The sequence below is a fragment of the Petaurus breviceps genome, unplaced genomic scaffold, assembly GCF_028583685.1.
Source record: "Petaurus breviceps papuanus isolate PSGF00001 unplaced genomic scaffold, PetGlider_PUasm1.0 356, whole genome shotgun sequence".
Classification (NCBI taxonomy): domain Eukaryota; kingdom Metazoa; phylum Chordata; class Mammalia; order Diprotodontia; family Petauridae; genus Petaurus; species Petaurus breviceps.
This window is the reverse complement of record NW_027186290.1, coordinates 859,741-875,814: the sequence shown is the minus strand read 5'-3', so window position 1 is coordinate 875,814 and position 16,074 is coordinate 859,741. Positions and strand designations below refer to the sequence as shown.

General features: G+C 54.7%; 3 protein-coding genes and 2 long non-coding RNA genes across 7 annotated transcripts in view; 3 read left to right on the top strand and 2 right to left on the bottom strand.

Moving 5' to 3' along the window:
* Positions 1-6,671, top strand: part of LOC138168296 (uncharacterized) — an 11,260-nt gene extending 4,589 nt beyond the window's left edge. Inside the window, exons 2-3 of the long non-coding RNA XR_011170087.1 lie at positions 1,369-1,561; positions 5,384-6,671. This is a non-coding gene — a long non-coding RNA (uncharacterized lncRNA). The remainder of the gene's footprint in view (positions 1-1,368; positions 1,562-5,383) is intronic.
* LOC138168284 (zinc finger protein 420-like) overlaps positions 1-16,074 on the bottom strand; it is a 771,269-nt gene that overhangs the window by 542,104 nt on the left and 213,091 nt on the right. The window lies entirely within an intron of this gene.
* MRPL19 (mitochondrial ribosomal protein L19) lies at positions 11,519-13,216 on the top strand. The gene is made up of 6 exons (XM_069097362.1): positions 11,519-11,672; positions 11,921-12,005; positions 12,088-12,206; positions 12,299-12,433; positions 12,521-12,702; positions 12,784-13,216. Exons 1-6 carry the CDS (start codon positions 11,603-11,605, stop codon positions 13,003-13,005), a joined length of 813 nt encoding a protein of 270 aa, XP_068953463.1. The 5' UTR covers positions 11,519-11,602; the 3' UTR covers positions 13,006-13,216.
* Positions 13,190-16,074, bottom strand: part of GCFC2 (GC-rich sequence DNA-binding factor 2) — a 19,143-nt gene continuing 16,258 nt past the window's right edge. For all 3 annotated transcript variants that reach the window (XM_069097347.1, XM_069097349.1, XM_069097348.1), the window contains exons 15-18: positions 14,615-14,681; positions 14,174-14,320; positions 13,572-13,696; positions 13,190-13,478 (exon numbers count right to left, since the gene is read on the bottom strand). In XM_069097347.1, the coding sequence (XP_068953448.1) occupies positions 13,358-13,478; positions 13,572-13,696; positions 14,174-14,320; positions 14,615-14,681 (460 nt within the window). In that variant the 3' untranslated portion in view covers positions 13,190-13,357. The remainder of the gene's footprint in view (positions 13,479-13,571; positions 13,697-14,173; positions 14,321-14,614; positions 14,682-16,074) is intronic.
* Positions 14,674-16,074, top strand: part of LOC138168297 (uncharacterized) — a 2,883-nt gene continuing 1,482 nt past the window's right edge. The window contains exon 1 of the long non-coding RNA XR_011170088.1: positions 14,674-16,050. This is a non-coding gene — a long non-coding RNA (uncharacterized lncRNA). The remainder of the gene's footprint in view (positions 16,051-16,074) is intronic.

Here is a 16,074-nt window from a genome sequence, read left to right as displayed (position 1 = left end):
TGTATAGTTGCGTGTGTGTGTGTATGAGGGTGTAGTTTTGTGTGTGTATAGTTGCATGTGTGTGTATATGAGGGTGTAGTTGTGTGTGTGTGTGTGGTGTGTAGTGGGGGGGGTGAATGAGGCTGGGCCAGGGAGTGTGTGCCGGCAGGAGGCATTCCGGAAGGTGTGCCAGCTTGCTTTGTGGAGAGGGACATCCCCAGGCCATAGGTCTCCTCCAGGAGGGCACAGGAACCTCCTGCATGGACTTTGGAGGCTCTTCAGGGCCAGTCACCTGGTGAAGACACTGGGCAGGAGAATGCCTGAGGCTCTCCAGGTCCCCAAAGAGCTTTCCAAAGTTGGGGACAAAAGCAGCTGGGCCAAACGAATCCTAGCTGATCATATGGGGCGCTGAGGGCATCTCCCCAGTCTGGACATGTTCTGGCCATGCCACGAGCTACTGGAGGCCCCTTCCCGGCCACACAGGGGCTCCGGGTCGGTCCTCTCCTACCTGTGACCTGGGCAGCAGTCCTGCTGCACTCTGCCCTTCCACCTGGTCCTCCCCTCTTTGGTGTTTGCACAGAAGGTAATCTTTGCCGTGAGGCCCCCTGCCCAGAGGGGCCTGCAGAAAGAACTAAGAAAGGCCAAGAGAGGGGACTTGTGAGCTGTGGATTCAGCTCTGCTCCATGGCCCCACAAAGTGTTCGTTTCCAAGCTTTTAAGTGTTTACTTCCCAGGAGGGTGTAAAAGGAACCACAGGGCACTTTCATGTTTTAAGTATTTGTCACTGCATACTTGGAAATTTTTTGTACTTTATGTGTAACTGGAAACATCCAGAGTCCCCCGTCTACTGGACTGGGGCCTAGGGAGACAACTCCATGTAACATACACAGAGGATGGGCAAGGCAACATGGGTCAGTTATTACCATTATCACCATGTCAGAGGCAGGTGTGTGTGTATAAGAAATAAATAGCTGTCCTATATCTGACCTACTTTGAGCATTAAGTTCCTCTCTGGAAGGAACCCTGAGAATCACTGGGGCATGGGAGGTGGGGGTGAGGCAGAACTCTAGACATAAGCAATGCCTAAGCTTTGTTTCAGAGATTTTCCCCTGTAGTTCTACTCTGGGCCAGAAGAGTTAAAGAAAAGCCTCAAACCCTCACTTGAGGGTAAAGTTGCTCGCAAGCCTAGAGCTGCGTCCTCTCGTTGGGAAGAGGGCTGAGGATCCTCACCCAGCTCTGAAGCTTTTTGTTCTACGAAATGGTGGCTTTGAGGAGAGAGGCCACCCAAGAAGGGTGAAGTAGGGTGGGGGGGGGATTTTTGCTGAGAGGAACTGAGATGACTATCGGTCAGTCTGATAGCAACAATGGAAAACTTTGTTGTCTGTTCCAGGGCATGCATCCAGGGCATGACAGAACCTAAGACTTGTCAAACCAGATGATCACCACCGACTGCCGGAGATTGCCATGGGCAAAGATGATCAGGGCCAGAAGGAATCCAGAAAGAATGATAAATAAAGATTTCAGTCTTGGGCAAGAATAAAGACTGGAGAAGCCATGCTTTTCATTGCCACTGCCAACCAAAGGTAAAGGCTCCAGGAGAGAGAAAGGCAGAGCTGAGGAGTGAACCCACTGCATTTGAGAATGGTGCTGGAATTCTGGACAATGGCCCAAAAGCCAGGAATGATGGGCTACTGGCCAATGACTTGTGCATGAATTGGAAGGGAGGCAGAGTTGTACAAAGTCATCAGCCTCACTCTGCTACAGTCATCAAAGTCCAGTGGCAGAAAATGAGTTTGAAAGACTGGAGATGGCTCAGGGTACAGCGGATGACCCTGGCATCTTGCCAAGCTCTATATCTCCACAGCCCCTGCTTCAAATTGTCCTCATCTGCCCATTCTACAGGGAAGTCTTCACATTCTTGAGGTCGACTGGCCAGCCACTGGGCGTCTCACCTAAGAAGGATTCATCAGAATGCAGTAGGCATAGTCTTGGAAATCTCATCAAAAAGGCTTGAAACTGAAAAGGAGAGGGGAGGGAGAAAATTGCCTGCAGGTATCCACCAACCTAGGTTACCAGAGGCAGCTCCAATGAAGAAAAAAACAGACCAGACACCCAGGAGTTCACGGGAGATGACACTCTAAGAAAAGACCCTGGAAAAAAGTCTAAATTATTTCAAATCGAATGCACAAAATATGAATTACAGGCAAGATGAGCAAGAGAGCCTCACACAAGGAGACCAGACCTCAGAGCGAATGCTGTTCTTGCCAGACTTCAAGCTGTGATTGAAAGATGACTCTTTGGGGCGGCCAGGTAGCACAGCGAGTAAGAGCACCGGCCCCAGAGTCGGGATAACCTGGGATCGAATCCAGGCTCAGACACTTAGCACCCACCCAGAAACACCTGGCCATGTAACCTTGAGCAAGTTACTTAACCTGATTGCTTAGGGGTGGCCAGGTGGCTCAGAGAGTAAGAGCACCGGCTCCAGTGTCAGGATGACCTGGGGATCGAATCCGGGCTCAGACACTTAGCACCCACCCAGAAACACCTGGCCGTGTAACCCTGAGAAAGTTACTTAACCCCAATTGCTTAGAAAAAAAAAATTTAGAAAGAAAGAAGACTCTTTGTTCAAAAAGAACAGAGGGTGGCTCTTAGAGAGAGGGATAAGGGACCCAGGACTGTATAATGAGAGAAGATAACCTGGGTGAAAATCCGAGAAGCAGAGAGGGGAAGCATGGTGGAGTGGAGAGCGTTGGGGTGAAGGTCAACAGAAGGAGAGACAGAAAAGATACCGTCATTGAAGTATGCTACAGACAGAACAGGAAAAGAGATGGGGAGTCAGGCCCAGAGCTGAGGGTCTTGGATGGTCCAGAGCTGTGCTGGAGCTCACCTCAGGCCAAAAGCAGAGCAGCTGGCCCCTTCTTGACTTGCCATAAGGAGGACTGTGGCCTTCCCAAGGAGGAGACGCTTGGTGGCTGGAGTGATGAGATCCTCGAGAGGAAATGATCTCTCCATCCCAGAGACTGTTACAGAGAAAGAGAAAGAAACAGTTGGCACCAAACATCCCCCAAAAGTTGGGCACACACTCTTTCAAGGATTTATGGAGTCCAGAGAAAGAAATGATGGGTGATAAGAGCTACATAATTAGATAGTGCTGGGCACCTTAGAGTTATTACGGCATTCGATCATCAAAACAACCCTGTGAGGCTGGTCTTGTTATCATGTCCATTTCACAGATGAGGAAACTGAGGCAAACAGGTAAATGACTTATTCAGGGTCACACAGCTATTGTCTGCAGCCGGATTTGAGCTCAGGTTTTCCTGACCCCAGGCCCAGGGCCCCACCCACTGCACCATCTGGCTACTGTTAGACAGACAGACAGACAAAGTATTTATTAGCTCTAATGGAGGGTGGCCATTACACAGTATTTCACCTCAATTAGGCCCTAGCTGCCACTGCACAGTCCTTTTATCTGCTTCCTAACTCTCTTAGAAGGGAATAGAAACAAATCCATGAGGGTGCCCAGGGCAGGAATCTCTTCCCAGCCCACCTCAAGGATCCAGTCTGGGCCAGAACTGCTCCCAGGACTCTGGGCATTTGTCAGTCCTGAGGCAGGGAGGTCTCACATGAGGCCCAAAGTGTTGGGGGTTCCAGGACAGGTGCGTACCTTTGTCTTTGTTACAGCTTCAAAGTAAACGTTCCTTTGCAAAAACTGTGATGTTAATTGGTCAAATGGAGCGGGTCTGCTCATCATTAACAGCTAAGAGTGGAGGAAGACTTTGGCTGGGGGCTTGAGCTCGGAGTGCTAGAGAATGCTCAGCAGAGTCCAATGACCCTCTACCGAGGGGAAGCTGCAGCTGGCCTTGCTTGGGAAGGGGGAGGCCAGAGGACTTAGGCCTGGTTTCTTTCGGACAGGGAGGCTCAGTTATATTGAGGAAAGAAGGAGATGGTAACAGGAGGGACAGGAGACAACCAAGGCTGGCCAAGGAGAGCAGCCTGACTCTCACATCGATGACCTTCAGACCTTGGGACTGGCAAGGAAAGAACAAAAACAGTGTTGATATCCAAGGGAAGAGGGATAGTAAGACAGTGTCCTTGATCAGCTGGATGCACTGTAGCCTCAGGTCCTGGAGGAGTGACAGGGACAGGTAAAAAAAATTGTGGGATGTAGGAGAAGTTCCACCAGACTGGAGAGGAGCGAATGCCCAGACTTCCACACAAAGGAAAGACAGTAGAAAACTATAGGCCCAAGATTTTAAATGGATTACTGGCAAAATTCTGTCTAGAATATCATTAAAAGGATGGTTAGAGTCTAGAAAAGACACAGTGACCAGACAGAGCTAGAGAAAGCATCTATTAGGCACTTACTGTATGGGGGGCATTGGACTGCACATCGGGGATACAAATACAAGCCCAAAAGAAGATGGGGCGGAGGCTTCCTCAAGAACAGGTGGTGCCAGGAATCCTAACCTTGTAGATAAGGGAAGTGCTGTAGTTTACCTGGAGATTCGTGAAGTTTTAGATAAAGTGTCTCCAGCTGCTCCAGTGGGGGAAAGATGAGTAGTAGATGCTTCAGAGAAGGCTGGAGCTTCCAAGCCAACATGGCGGGAGGTCTCCAAAGACGGGTCTGGGCTCTGGGTTGTTTCCCATGTTGATCAGTGACCTAGATGGATGTGTTCATCAAATGAGAAGATATCCTAAAGCCCTGAGGGATGGCTGTGCATTGGGCTGTAGCTAGTAAGATGACATTGAAGAGGAATAAAAGGAAAATCAGCTTTCTAGATACAGGATGGAAAAGGTCATTGGACAGCAGCTTAGGGCTAGGGCTGGGTCCGTGAGAGGAGGCCCCCACATCTAAGGGAAACTTAACCTACATGAAGACATCCAGGGCTCGGAGCTAAGTCTCACTCCCCTTCTTCCTGGGTGGACCCCTCAGGGTATTGGGTTTAGTCCTGCCTGTTTCCACTGGACAGTGTATGGAGGAGGGCATCAGGGGCATGTATGCAGTTCACCTGGAGGTACCTCGGAAGAAGAAGAGATGGGGCACTGTCATGTGCAGGACAGAGTTGGTTCGTTCTGACTGGCTACAGAGGACAGACTCCAGAGCAATGTGGGAAAGGGGGTGAGGAAACATAGTCAGAAAAATCTTAAGTAAAACTGCTCAGTGTGAACAACTGGGGCGGGGGTGGGCAGGGGGCAGCGGGAGCAGGAATAGTGGATTCTCTCCTCTTGGAACTCCTACAAAGGGGGCTAGGAATCTGCCTTTCTAGCCTTCCTATGGAGGGTCCTGATTCTACTACTATTGGGCTGTGATGCCCCCGAGTTCCCTTCTGAGCACTTGTGGGCACAGGATTCGGACCTGCATGGAACTCCCATGGTCATAGAGACCACCCTCCCTCTTTTCATAGATGAGATCTCGGCCAACGTGCAGAGAGATGGGCCCTCCCAGGGTCACACCAGTCGTCAGAAGCAGTGACCTGAGCCTCTTTCTTGCTGCCTCCCTGCCTCCAAAGATAGCCAAGATGGTGAATGAACTCAAGTATTTGTGAAAACATTCAAGATATTCCATCTGGAAATAGGAATCCTGAGGAGGCTTGATAACTGGCTGCTCAGAGAGGGGTGAGGGCAGGACCAGGAGCCATAGAGGAGCTAAAGGGCAGCCCCATTTTGTAACGAGAATGGCCCTGCATGGAGAGAAGCATTCTCCTGGCCCCTTGTGGGGGTCCTGTGGAGGTGAGGTGGGTGTCGGGGCTTGGGCTGGACGGTCTCTGCGGCCCCCTCCAGCTCCGAGAGTCTGTTTTAGCAACATTGATTAGGCACAGACTGTGTGCCAAGCACTAGGTCAGATACTGGAGGAGACACAAAGTTCAGATAAGATCGGGTTTTGTCCACATAACCCTCTCTGTGTGCAGGGGGCCAAAACACAAACAGGGAACTGAAGCCCCGCAGCACCTGATTCCAGGTGTCCCTGGAGTGGCTAGGAGGTGCTCACTCCTACCTGAGGGTGACCAGGGAAGGGTTCCTGGAAGAGGAAGACTGGCCTTTAACTCTACGAGAAGACACTTCTCCTCGAAGTTTCCTTCCAGAAATGTTTGATTTCCTGTTGTGATTCAGTGCATGACAAAAATAAAGACAAAGTTGAGTGAGGGTGCTAGTTGAAGATTGGCATGGGTTGTGAGGTGGTGCCAAAGCCCCAGGACTTCTTGGGGTCTGCAGGCAGGCCGGAGGCCACAGCACAGCCTCGTGCACGAGGCAAGGGAGGCCACTGGGTCTTCGAGGAGGTACGGGCAGATTGAGACGGAGAGAAAAGGGAAGGAGAAGCCAGGGGCCAGAGGGAGCCCAGCCTCCCTGCTCCCAACACTCCCCTGCCCAGAACTGTCTCCCTCATTCTAAAGGAGGCCAGTAACTGATGGGTGTTAACTGAGATGTCCCTGCACCTTGCAGGCCAGGGTGGGGTTCCGCCATGAGGCCTCCCCACTGTGGTGACAGCTGACCAAGGATGTCTTGCTGGGAAAGCCCAGCAGAAGCACCACTTTCTCCCCAGTGTCAGTGCCCTGAGAGGCCTGCCTATCATCCCAGGCCAGTTATGGCTCTGACTGTGACCCTGCAGGAATGTGAAAACAGGAAAAAATGGGGGATCCACCCCCATCCACCCCTGTTCCTTTCCTGCACAACACCTCTGCCCATAGGTCTCAGCTAGGGTCCCTACCCTGTCCCCCCAATAATCCAGAGGCCCAGAGGGAGGCAGACAGCTGCAGGGAGCAGCCTTCCTGGGGCTCCCACTGCCTACACAAAGCTTAATTAGGGCCCAAGGAACCGCCTTTTCTGGCCCCAGTTCTGGCCCACACCCCACCTCCCACCAGGGAGGGGACATTAGTCATGGCAAAAACAGGCTGAGTGGGCAGACAGAGAGAAGCCTGGCCAGACTCGATGAATGATTAAAGCCTCTCTTCTCCGAAGCCCCCAGGGAAGGCCCCTCTTGCTTCCTCAGCTACAGTAAGCCGGTCGGTTCAGCACTTCCCAAGGAAGCTGAGTCAGTCTCTGCAAGCCTGAGGTTGGGAGGTGGGGCTGGGGCAGACTGGGGCCCAGCTGGCCCTGACTAAGGGTCCTGGCCACTTCAGCTGGACTCCCCCAGCCTCAGGAAGGGGCAGCTGCCTATCTCCAAGGAGCTCATGCCCACACCCACACTAGCCTGGATGGGCCTGGATGCTGGGTCCCAGACTGGGGCGAGGCTTTCCACACTTGGCCTCCGAGCACACAGTCCATCCCCCTTTCCATTGCACTCCTCCATTCCCCTCCCTTCTCTCAGAAGGCCTTCCCATATAAGAAGGATATTGTTTGAAAGAGAAAGCAATGAGTCCACCTGGTTGAGGGATCACACAAGTGTGAAAGTGTGTGTGATTTGGGGCCAGGCTTGCTCTTCACCATTTGGCCACATTCCATGGCGGATGCTTTGTGGCTGCTCTTTCCACAGGTGGTTGGTTCAGTTTCTTGGCTCTGGTGACTGCCCCCCACACCAGTCACAGAGCTCACTCAGGCTCCTCCATATCCCTCATGGCCCCTTCTCCCACTGGTGAGCTCTTGCAGAAGCCTCCATTTTGGGTAAGGACCCAGACCCACCATCCCTCCTTCTCTGGACTGAACTGGAAGATGGTCATCTTCCTGAGAGCCAGTGTGGCTTCAGAAAAGGCCAAGGAACGGTCAATACAGTGTTTGCTGCCCGACAGCTCCAGGAGAAATGCCAGGTGCAGAGAAGAGTCTGTGCACAATGTCTGGAGATCTGACCAAGGCCTTTGATACTGTCATTTTCTAGGGCTTGTGGAAAATTGTGTCAAAGCTTGGTTGCCCAGAGCAGTTCATCAGCACTGCGTGCTCACCTGGGTTCTAGATAACAGACAGTGCTCTTATGCCTTCCCAGTCACCAATGGAGTGAAACAAGGCTGCGTGCTCACTCCTGTGCCTGATGTTTTCAGCCATGTTGTCAAATGCTTTCAGTGAGGATGAGCACAGCATCAAGGTCAGCTACTGCACTGATGGTAAATTCTTCCATTTGAAAAGGCTACAAGCCAAGACCAAAGTGGAGGGAAGGTTGGTGCAGGATTCTCTGTTTGCAGCTGATTGTGCCCTCAGTGCCGCCTCTGAAGCTGAGATGCAACAAAGCATGGATCCCTTCTCTGCTGCTTGGGCTCATTTTGGCCTGATAGTTAACACCAAGAAAACCCAGGTGCTCCATCAGCCAGCACCACACCAGCCATACATGGCACCATCACTTACAGCAAACGGAGAAGTTCTGAGGGCTGTGGTTGAGTTCACTGCCAAGGTCAGTGGAAAATTGATAATGAGGGATGGGCACATTGATAATGAGGCCAGAGCTAGCTCAGTGTTTGGGGGGCTCTGAAGGAAAGTGTGGGAGAAAAAAGGTATTAGACTGACTACGAGACCGAAGTTGTGCTGACCTCATTGTCGTATGCCTGTGAAACTTGGGCAGTCTACCAGCACCAGGACAGGAAACCAAATCACCTCCATTTGAATTGTCTGAGGAAGATTCTGAAGATCACCTGGCAGGAGAAGGGACCAGACCAGATGAGGTCCTTACTCAAGCTAAACTGCCAAGCCTTCAGACTCTGCTTCGGAGAGGGTAATTCCAAGAGGCTGGCCATGTTGTTCAAATGCAAAACATGTGCTTGCCCAAAAGACTGTTTCATGGAGAAGTCACACAGGGCAAGTGTTCACATGGTGGTCAGAAGAAGTGATACAAGGACACTCTCAAGGTCTCTCTCGAGGACTTTGGAATTAATTGTGTGACATGGGAGACACAGGACCACCCAGCATGGCATGCCCACATCAGAGAAGGTGACAGCTCAGAGCAAATGCAGGATGCACGAATTTAGAGAATTTAGACTATTCGTGTCCGACCTGTGGGAGAGCATCCTGACTGGCCGCAGTTGGACACGCTGGACCCTGACTCCAGCAGAGTGGGATCATTCTGGTCCTCTTCAAGAACAAAGGACAACATCCATCCAACCAAGCAGGACCTTGACCAGAAGTAAAGCCAGACCGCTGGCACCCGCGCCTCTCTCCCGCCCCTCTCCCACCTACAGCGTCCCAAAGCAGAGCTCAGTAACCCCACCCCTGGCGCCTTTAGGATCTCAGGAAGGCGTTGGGATGCTCATCGCAGGTAATTCCCTGTGGACCTGTTGTCTGTCCTTCCCAATCAAACAACCTACAGATCTTTCTCCTTGAGAGAAAAAAAAAATAACAAAAGAAAACAAAATAACAATGCAAAGTAATTGGGATTGGCCACTATAAAAGGAAAACTTCTTAGCAATTAGGGCTACCCCAGAGTGGAAGGTGGTGAGCTCCCCATCCCTGGGGGGTCTTCAAGCAGAGGCCAAATGACCAAGCCTTGCTGGATAGGGGATTCTCGTGCAGGTCACGTTGGACGGTCTCAGACAACTCTGAGGACGTGACTTGGAGTCACAGTGCTTGGCTCTGGAACTGAGGGCAGGGAACCAGACTCAGGCAGGAACCTGTGACCACCCTTCCTGAAGGTCCTTGTGCTTTCAGGAGCACACAGGCTGTATTCCAACAAAGCCTCAGAACAGTCACGCCTAAGAATGGTTCTGGAGCACCAGAAGGTTTGCTAAGCCCTTTAGAAATATGATTCTATTTGATCCTTACACGCTCTAAGAGGTCGCTCGGCGCGATTGTTACCCCCATTTTACAGGAAAAGAGGGGTGAAGGGATGTGCTCAGAGTCACACAACTAGAAAGTGTCTGACGTGGGATTCGAACACAGGTGTTCCTGACTCCAAAGTGCAGAGATCTATCCCATTGTGGCACCTGGGTCTTGAGGAAAGATCTGTGCAACGAGGTCACAGCCTTGAGATTCTGCCAAGGGGTTAATTGGCTTCCCCAGTCTGCCAAGGGCATCCAGGTCACAACCCCCCTCCCCCCCCCCCCCAGCTCCTGAGATCCTAGGGTGATTCCAGGTTCTCTCTTCTCCTGAGTGACTGGAAACCTTTTCTCTTAGCCCACCCTTGAACTGTCTCCCTGGTGCCTAGACAGTGCTGACCTCATGGGCACCTCAGGAGAGGTTGGCAGGCTGGACTGATGGGCCTACACTTGGAGCTTTGGAGAAGCCATGCCCACAGGACCTTTTCTCAGCTGCAGACCCCATCCCCAGATGGCTGCCCTCGATGCTGGGGCCTCCCCAGTGTCTCCTGGCTTTCTGGTCTCAGGTTTTCCCAAGAATCTCTAGTGAAGGGAAGAGCCTCTCCATCTTGGGAAACAGAAGGGGCAGGTCAGGCTGTGGCAGGCCGGAGGGTTCTACGAGACTGCCCCATATCCACTGTCCAGACACAGGCTCTGCGGACAGCAGCAGCCCTGAGACCTGGGACAGAGACGAGGACCCGGGCACTGCACCTCTCTTGAAAGCTCCAGGGTCTCTTTCTGGCGCAGCGGGAGCTCCGTGAGGCTGAGAAGTCCTGGGGGCAGATGTGGGGAGGGGGGCATTCTGAGTGTCAGACTGGCTTGGTCTTTGGCAGAACTGGGCAGAGGGCCAAATGGACAACCCACCTGGCCCTTCTCAGGACTTCTAGTCTCACATCTAGAAGAAAATCAGTAAGAATTTGCTGTTGTTCATTCATCTCGGTCATGTCTGACTCCGTGACCCCGTTTGGGAGTTTCTTGGTAGAGATATTGGAGCGGTCAGCCATTTCCTTCTCCAATTCATTTTACAGATGGGGAAACCGAGGCGAACGGGATGAAGTGACTTGCCTAGGGCCCCACAGCTGGTCAGCGTCTGAGGCCAGATTAGAACTCAGAGATAAGGCCTGGCACTCTGTGCACTGTGGCACCCCCAGGTGCTCCTAAGAACGTATTAGGCCCCTACCAAGTGCCAGATCCTGTGCCAGCCGGTTAGTCCATCTATTATCTCCAGCTGCCGCGCAGATATCTTAAGCGCAGCGTGAATTCAATCTGACCTCGGAGGCTTCATAGCTGTGGGACCCTGGACAACCTACTTGCTCTGCTAGCTTCAGTTTGCCCATCTGTAAAATGGGGCTGATAACTGGCAGGGTGAGCCTAAGGGTAACACGCGTGTGCAGCCTTCGCGCGGCGCCTAGGACGCGCCGGCCTATGGGTGTTACACAGTAACACGCTGAAAGCTGCGCTCACTTCTCTGGGCCCGCAGGTGCCCCGCGCTGCCCGCGTCCCAGCACCGCCTGGGAGGCTGCCGGGCTCGGGTCCGCCGGCCTCCGGCTCCTCCCCGCTCCGCCCTCGGTCCAGGTCCGACCGCGTCACCCCCGCTCCGTAAGCCGCTGTGGCTCACACCCAGACCGCTCTGCTTCCCGGCCTTTCAGACAGCCGGGTCTCTGCCGGCCTTGGACGTGGGAAGTGAATGGAAACAAAGTAGCGGCTTTCGCTCCCCCGCTCCGGCTCTGTGCTCAGCGGCGCCCCCTCGCGGCCGTCCAGGCGGCGGGCAAGACGGCGCGGAGACTCTGCGGCCGCCTTCGCGATACGCAGAGTTTGACCCTCGGAGGCCGCCGTCCGACGCAGAGTTTGACCCTCGGAGGCCGCCGTCCGATCGTGGTCACACGCCCGGCGGCTCTGCCCAAACCTGGGAATATGGCAGCGCCTACGGCCTTGGTGTCTGCCCTCGTCCGCCTCGGGGCCGCGCGGCGCGTGCCCGCCTGCCGTAAGACGGGGGGGGGGGGGGGGGGAGGAAGGAAGGGGGGAAGGGGGGGGGGGGGGGGCGGAGGGGGGGGGGGAGGGGGGGGTGCGGGGGGCCCCCTGCCCGGAGGCGCAGGGAAAGGGGTTACGCGCTTCTGCCCCCTGGGGTCTCCCTCTCCCCCCCGCCCCCCCCACGCGGGGCCTCTGTGCCCTCCTCCCTCCCCCTCCCGCGGGTCTCCGTGCCTCCATCCACGCAGAATCTTTGCCCCGCAGGTTGCCTCTCTGGCCCGGGCACCTTCCAGCCGCCCCCCAAGCCCGTCATCGTGGACAAGAGACGGCAGCTTGAGCAGGAGCGCAGGTGGGGTGGCCTGGGTCCGCGGGCGGGTTGGCTAGAAAAGGATCCTGCGGCCCAGGGCACCCACCACATTTGTCTTCCGCAGGTTCTTGAGCCCCGAGTTCATCCCTCCGCGGGGGCGGACGAACCCGCTCAAGTTCCGGCTGGAGCGGCAGGACATGCTGCAGCGGCGCCGTGTCCTCCACATCCCCGAGTTCTACGTGGGTACGTGGGTGCGCGGCTGGGGGGACAGGCGAGGTTTGGGGGGCCAGACGGCGGGCAGTCCCCTCACCCCCGTCTCCTCCTCCTGTCCCCAGGGAGCATTCTGGCCGTCACCTCCTCGGACCCCTACGCCAAGGGGAAGACCAGCCGCTTCGTGGGCATCTGCACCCAGAGGTCGGGCAAGGGCCTCGGGGCCACTTTCGTGCTGCGCAACACCATCGAGGGCCAAGGCGAGTGTGGCAGGGCTGCCCGCTGCCCCGGGCCTCCCGGGCTCCACCCTGCCGGCTGACGCCTGCCTGCCTCCCTCCCTCCTGCAGGTGTGGAGATCTGCTTCGACCTGTACAGTCCGCGCCTTCAGGAGATCCAGGTGCTGCGGCTGGAGAAGCGGCTGGACGACAACCTCATGTACCTCCGCGATGCCCTGCCCGAGTACAGCACCTTCGATGTGGACATGAAGCCCGAGGTCTTGCCCCCGGGCCTGGAGGTGCCACTGAATGAGGTGGGTGGGTGATCTCAGGGAGGGAGGGGCTGGGGTCATCCAGCCTCCCTTCCCCCTCATCCTGGACTCGCCTCCCCTCAGCTCAAGGTCAAGATGAAGCCCAAGCCATGGTCCAAGCGCTGGGAGCGTCCCAAGTTCAACATCAAGGGCATCCGCTTCGACCTGTGCCTGACGGAGGAGCAGCTGAAGGAGGCCCAGAAGTGGGGCCAGCCCTGGCTGGAGTTTGACATGATGAGGGAGTATGACACTTCGGCTATTGAGGCCAAGATCTGGGAGGAGATAGAGGCCCAGCAGAGGTCCTGAGGCAGGCTAGTGGGGCAGAGGGCCATCACCTGGTCCTGTGGGAGCCCGTGAGTGGGGCTTTTCGGTGGTCCACCCCGACTCTGACCGGGAGGGACCTGGGAAAGTGAGGACACAGCCTCACTGTGCATACGCCCAGCATGTCTAGGGACACTCCCTACTCCCTGATGAGCCCATGGTGCCTACAAGCAGTACAATAAATTTTTATTAAGCACTTGTGTGGCTAGACAGTTCACTGAGGGATGGTGGAATCTTACACAACCCACCTCCTTCCCCCCCATGGGAACAGGCAGAGGGGGCAGGCCCTGCACCCTGGCCAGCAGCAATGAGCTGGCTGCCCTGCCCCCTCTCCCTGTCACTGCAGCTCCTTCACACTTGGCCTCAGCAGATCCAGCTGGTTTCTTTCCACAAAGGCTTGGGCCTGTGTCAGAGCCTTCATTTTCACCAAGAGAAGGACCATGTCTCCTACTTCAGAGCTGGAAGACAGAGGGCAGACTCAGCAGGACAGACAAACGGCCGGAGTCCCAGGCCTTGGGGCCTCCCCTTGTGGTCTGCCCATGGGCACTCACCTGAACTTGCTGTCATGGAGTTGCTGAGCAGTCCGCACCAGTGCATGCGTGAGGCTGGTGAGCTGAGGGCCCAGAGACTCTGCGTGCTGCCCACGGAGCCAGCTTTCAGGGAGACTCTCAACCACCTGTCCAGCCACACACAAGTTGCTCAGCGCTGCTCCCCTGACAGGCTCAGGCTGAGCTCATCCATCCTTCCCAGGACAATGTGGGGGGCTGAGGCCTGGGGTGTCACAGAGAGGACCCCCCACTGTCTCCTGAGTAGGGACGGCCTCTCTAGGCCACACTTCTCTTCACTCTTCACTCCCTCCTCCAGAAAGCCCCCCAGCTCCAGAACCATCTCCACCATCACTAGAGCTAGATGGGGTGAGCTAACAGACTCCCCTTGGTGGCCCCTTGCACCCCCTCAACATCAGTGACTTTTCTGGAACAAAGCAGCCCTTCCTGGGCCCCCAGCTCCCGGGAGTGTTGTTTCCCCATCAGAGCATCAGCTCCTGCACAGCAGGCCTTGTCTTGGCTGGTGTGTTTTTGTTCCCAGTAGTTGGCACGGGGCTTGACACACTAAATCCCCTTCACCAAGGGGTGGCTCGCCCACACCGCCTCACCTTGCGGTACTTTTCAGCCACCCCCAGTCCAGGGCAGGCGTTCGAGAGCCCGATGACAAGATAGCGGTTCAGCAGCTTGTCCAGGGCCAGCTCACGTAAGGTGTCCTCGAGAACGAGGCCATCCCAGAGAAGAATGTTGCCTAAGAGCTGAAAGCAAACCAGAGGAGGCATGGGTGGTCCCACGCCCAACTGTGTGCCCTATTTCTGCAGGGGAAAAGGCACAGTTCTGACCCCTGGCCCCCACCCCTTATCTGGCATGCCAGGGTGCTATCATGTTTCACAGAATGAAGGCCTGTTAGAGCTGGGACCTCACTGCTCTGATGTCTGAGCAGAAGGTCATATCCCAGACCTCTCTTTACAAATACTACCTGGGAGAAGAGGCTGAGGCCACTCACAGAGGCACATCTCAAACAGAGACTTGTGGAGATCCACGCCACTCACCTTCACAGCTGACCAGAGCTGCTGCTCCTGGAACCTGGAATGTGGCGAAGCTTTGTCCTCCACAACCCTGGTCACCAAAAAGAACGGATGGGATGTCTTCCTGAGAACCACGGCCCCAGAAGCAAGCTGTGCTCAGCCTCGGGACCTGGTCCTCTTCTCTTTCTCCCAATCTCAACCCACCCTGTGGTTCAGGCACTCCCTGGCCACCCAAGGGGCCCCTGTGTTCTTGGGCAATGCTTGGCACCAGCCAGCCACAGCTTAGCTGGGCACACATAGCCCCTCCTCTGCCATCCAATCCCACCCAGGGGGTCCAGTGTACTCAGGCACAGTGACCAGGCCTGGCTTCTTATGTGGGCACAGAAGTCACTGCATGAGAATCCTTGAAGGCAAGGGCAAGGGTAAGGGTGTGTGTGTGTGTATGTGTATGTGAATGTGTGTCAGTGGGTGTATCTGTGTGTGCATGTGAAGGTGTCAGTGTATCTGTGTGAATGTCTGAGTGTGTGCACCAGTGTGTGTGAGTGTGTGTCCGTGTATCTGTATGTGTGAATGTCTGTGTATGTGAATGTGTCCGTGGGTGTATCAGTGTGTGAGCATGTGTGTGTATGAATGTGTGTGTGTGTAAACCTCTGAGAAGCAAGAAATGAGCAAGACTGGACTCTGCCACAGTAAATAAATGGCTGCAAGGAAGCCTGTGACCATAGACAAGGGACTCCTTTCTCTGCATCTTCTTCCTCCTCTAGAACGTGGTGGGGGTGGGGAGAGGGGAGGAACTACTTGGCCTCTAAGGTCCTTTCTGCCTCTTAAATTCTATGACATGACTGGAGTTTCATCTGGGCTCATTACAAGCATTGATTAAGCACCTACTGTGTGCCAGGCACTGGACTATGTGCTGGGGATAAAAATAAAGGCAAAGGATAATCCCTGCCCTCAAAGAGTTCACAGTCTAATAACAGGGCTTCCTGTAGAAGGGGGATTTTAGGTGGGACTTGAAGGAAGTCAGAAGTCAAGAGACGAGGATGTAGACTGACCCAGGCACAGGGGCAGTCAGAAATTGGAGGGTCTTGTTCATGGGACAGCCAGGAGAGCAGGGGCATGAGGAGTCAAGTGTAAGAAGACTGGAAAGGTAGGAGGGGGCAGCTTATGCAGGGCTTTGAATGCCAAACACAGTGTTTGCTGTTATCCTGGAGGTGAGAGGGAGCCACTGGAGCTTACTGAGTAGGGTGTGACATGGTCAGACCTGGACTTTAGGAACAAAAGCTCTGGTGGATTGATGGAGGATGGACTAAAGAGAGGGGAGGCAGACCCCCAACATCTCCACTGTAATAGTCCAGGTGTGAAGTGATGAAGGCCTGTAGTACCGGGGTGGGGCCTGGTTTAGAGAGAAGGGGGCATACAGGAGAGATGCAAAAGTGGAATCCACCAGAGATGGTGGAGAGGTGAAACTGACCAGAGATGCTGCA

Bases quoted from the DNA above. Each gene is read 5' to 3' on its own strand.
- MRPL19 (XM_069097362.1), top strand. From the start codon at position 11,603: ATGGCAGCGCCTACGGCCTTGGTGTCTGCCCTCGTCCGCCTCGGGGCC. The intron at 11,673-11,920 runs GTAAGACGGGGG...TTTGCCCCGCAG, and splicing joins GCGGCGCGTGCCCGCCTGCC to GTTGCCTCTCTGGCCCGGGC. The intron at 12,434-12,520 runs GCGAGTGTGGCA...TCCCTCCTGCAG, and splicing joins CAACACCATCGAGGGCCAAG to GTGTGGAGATCTGCTTCGAC.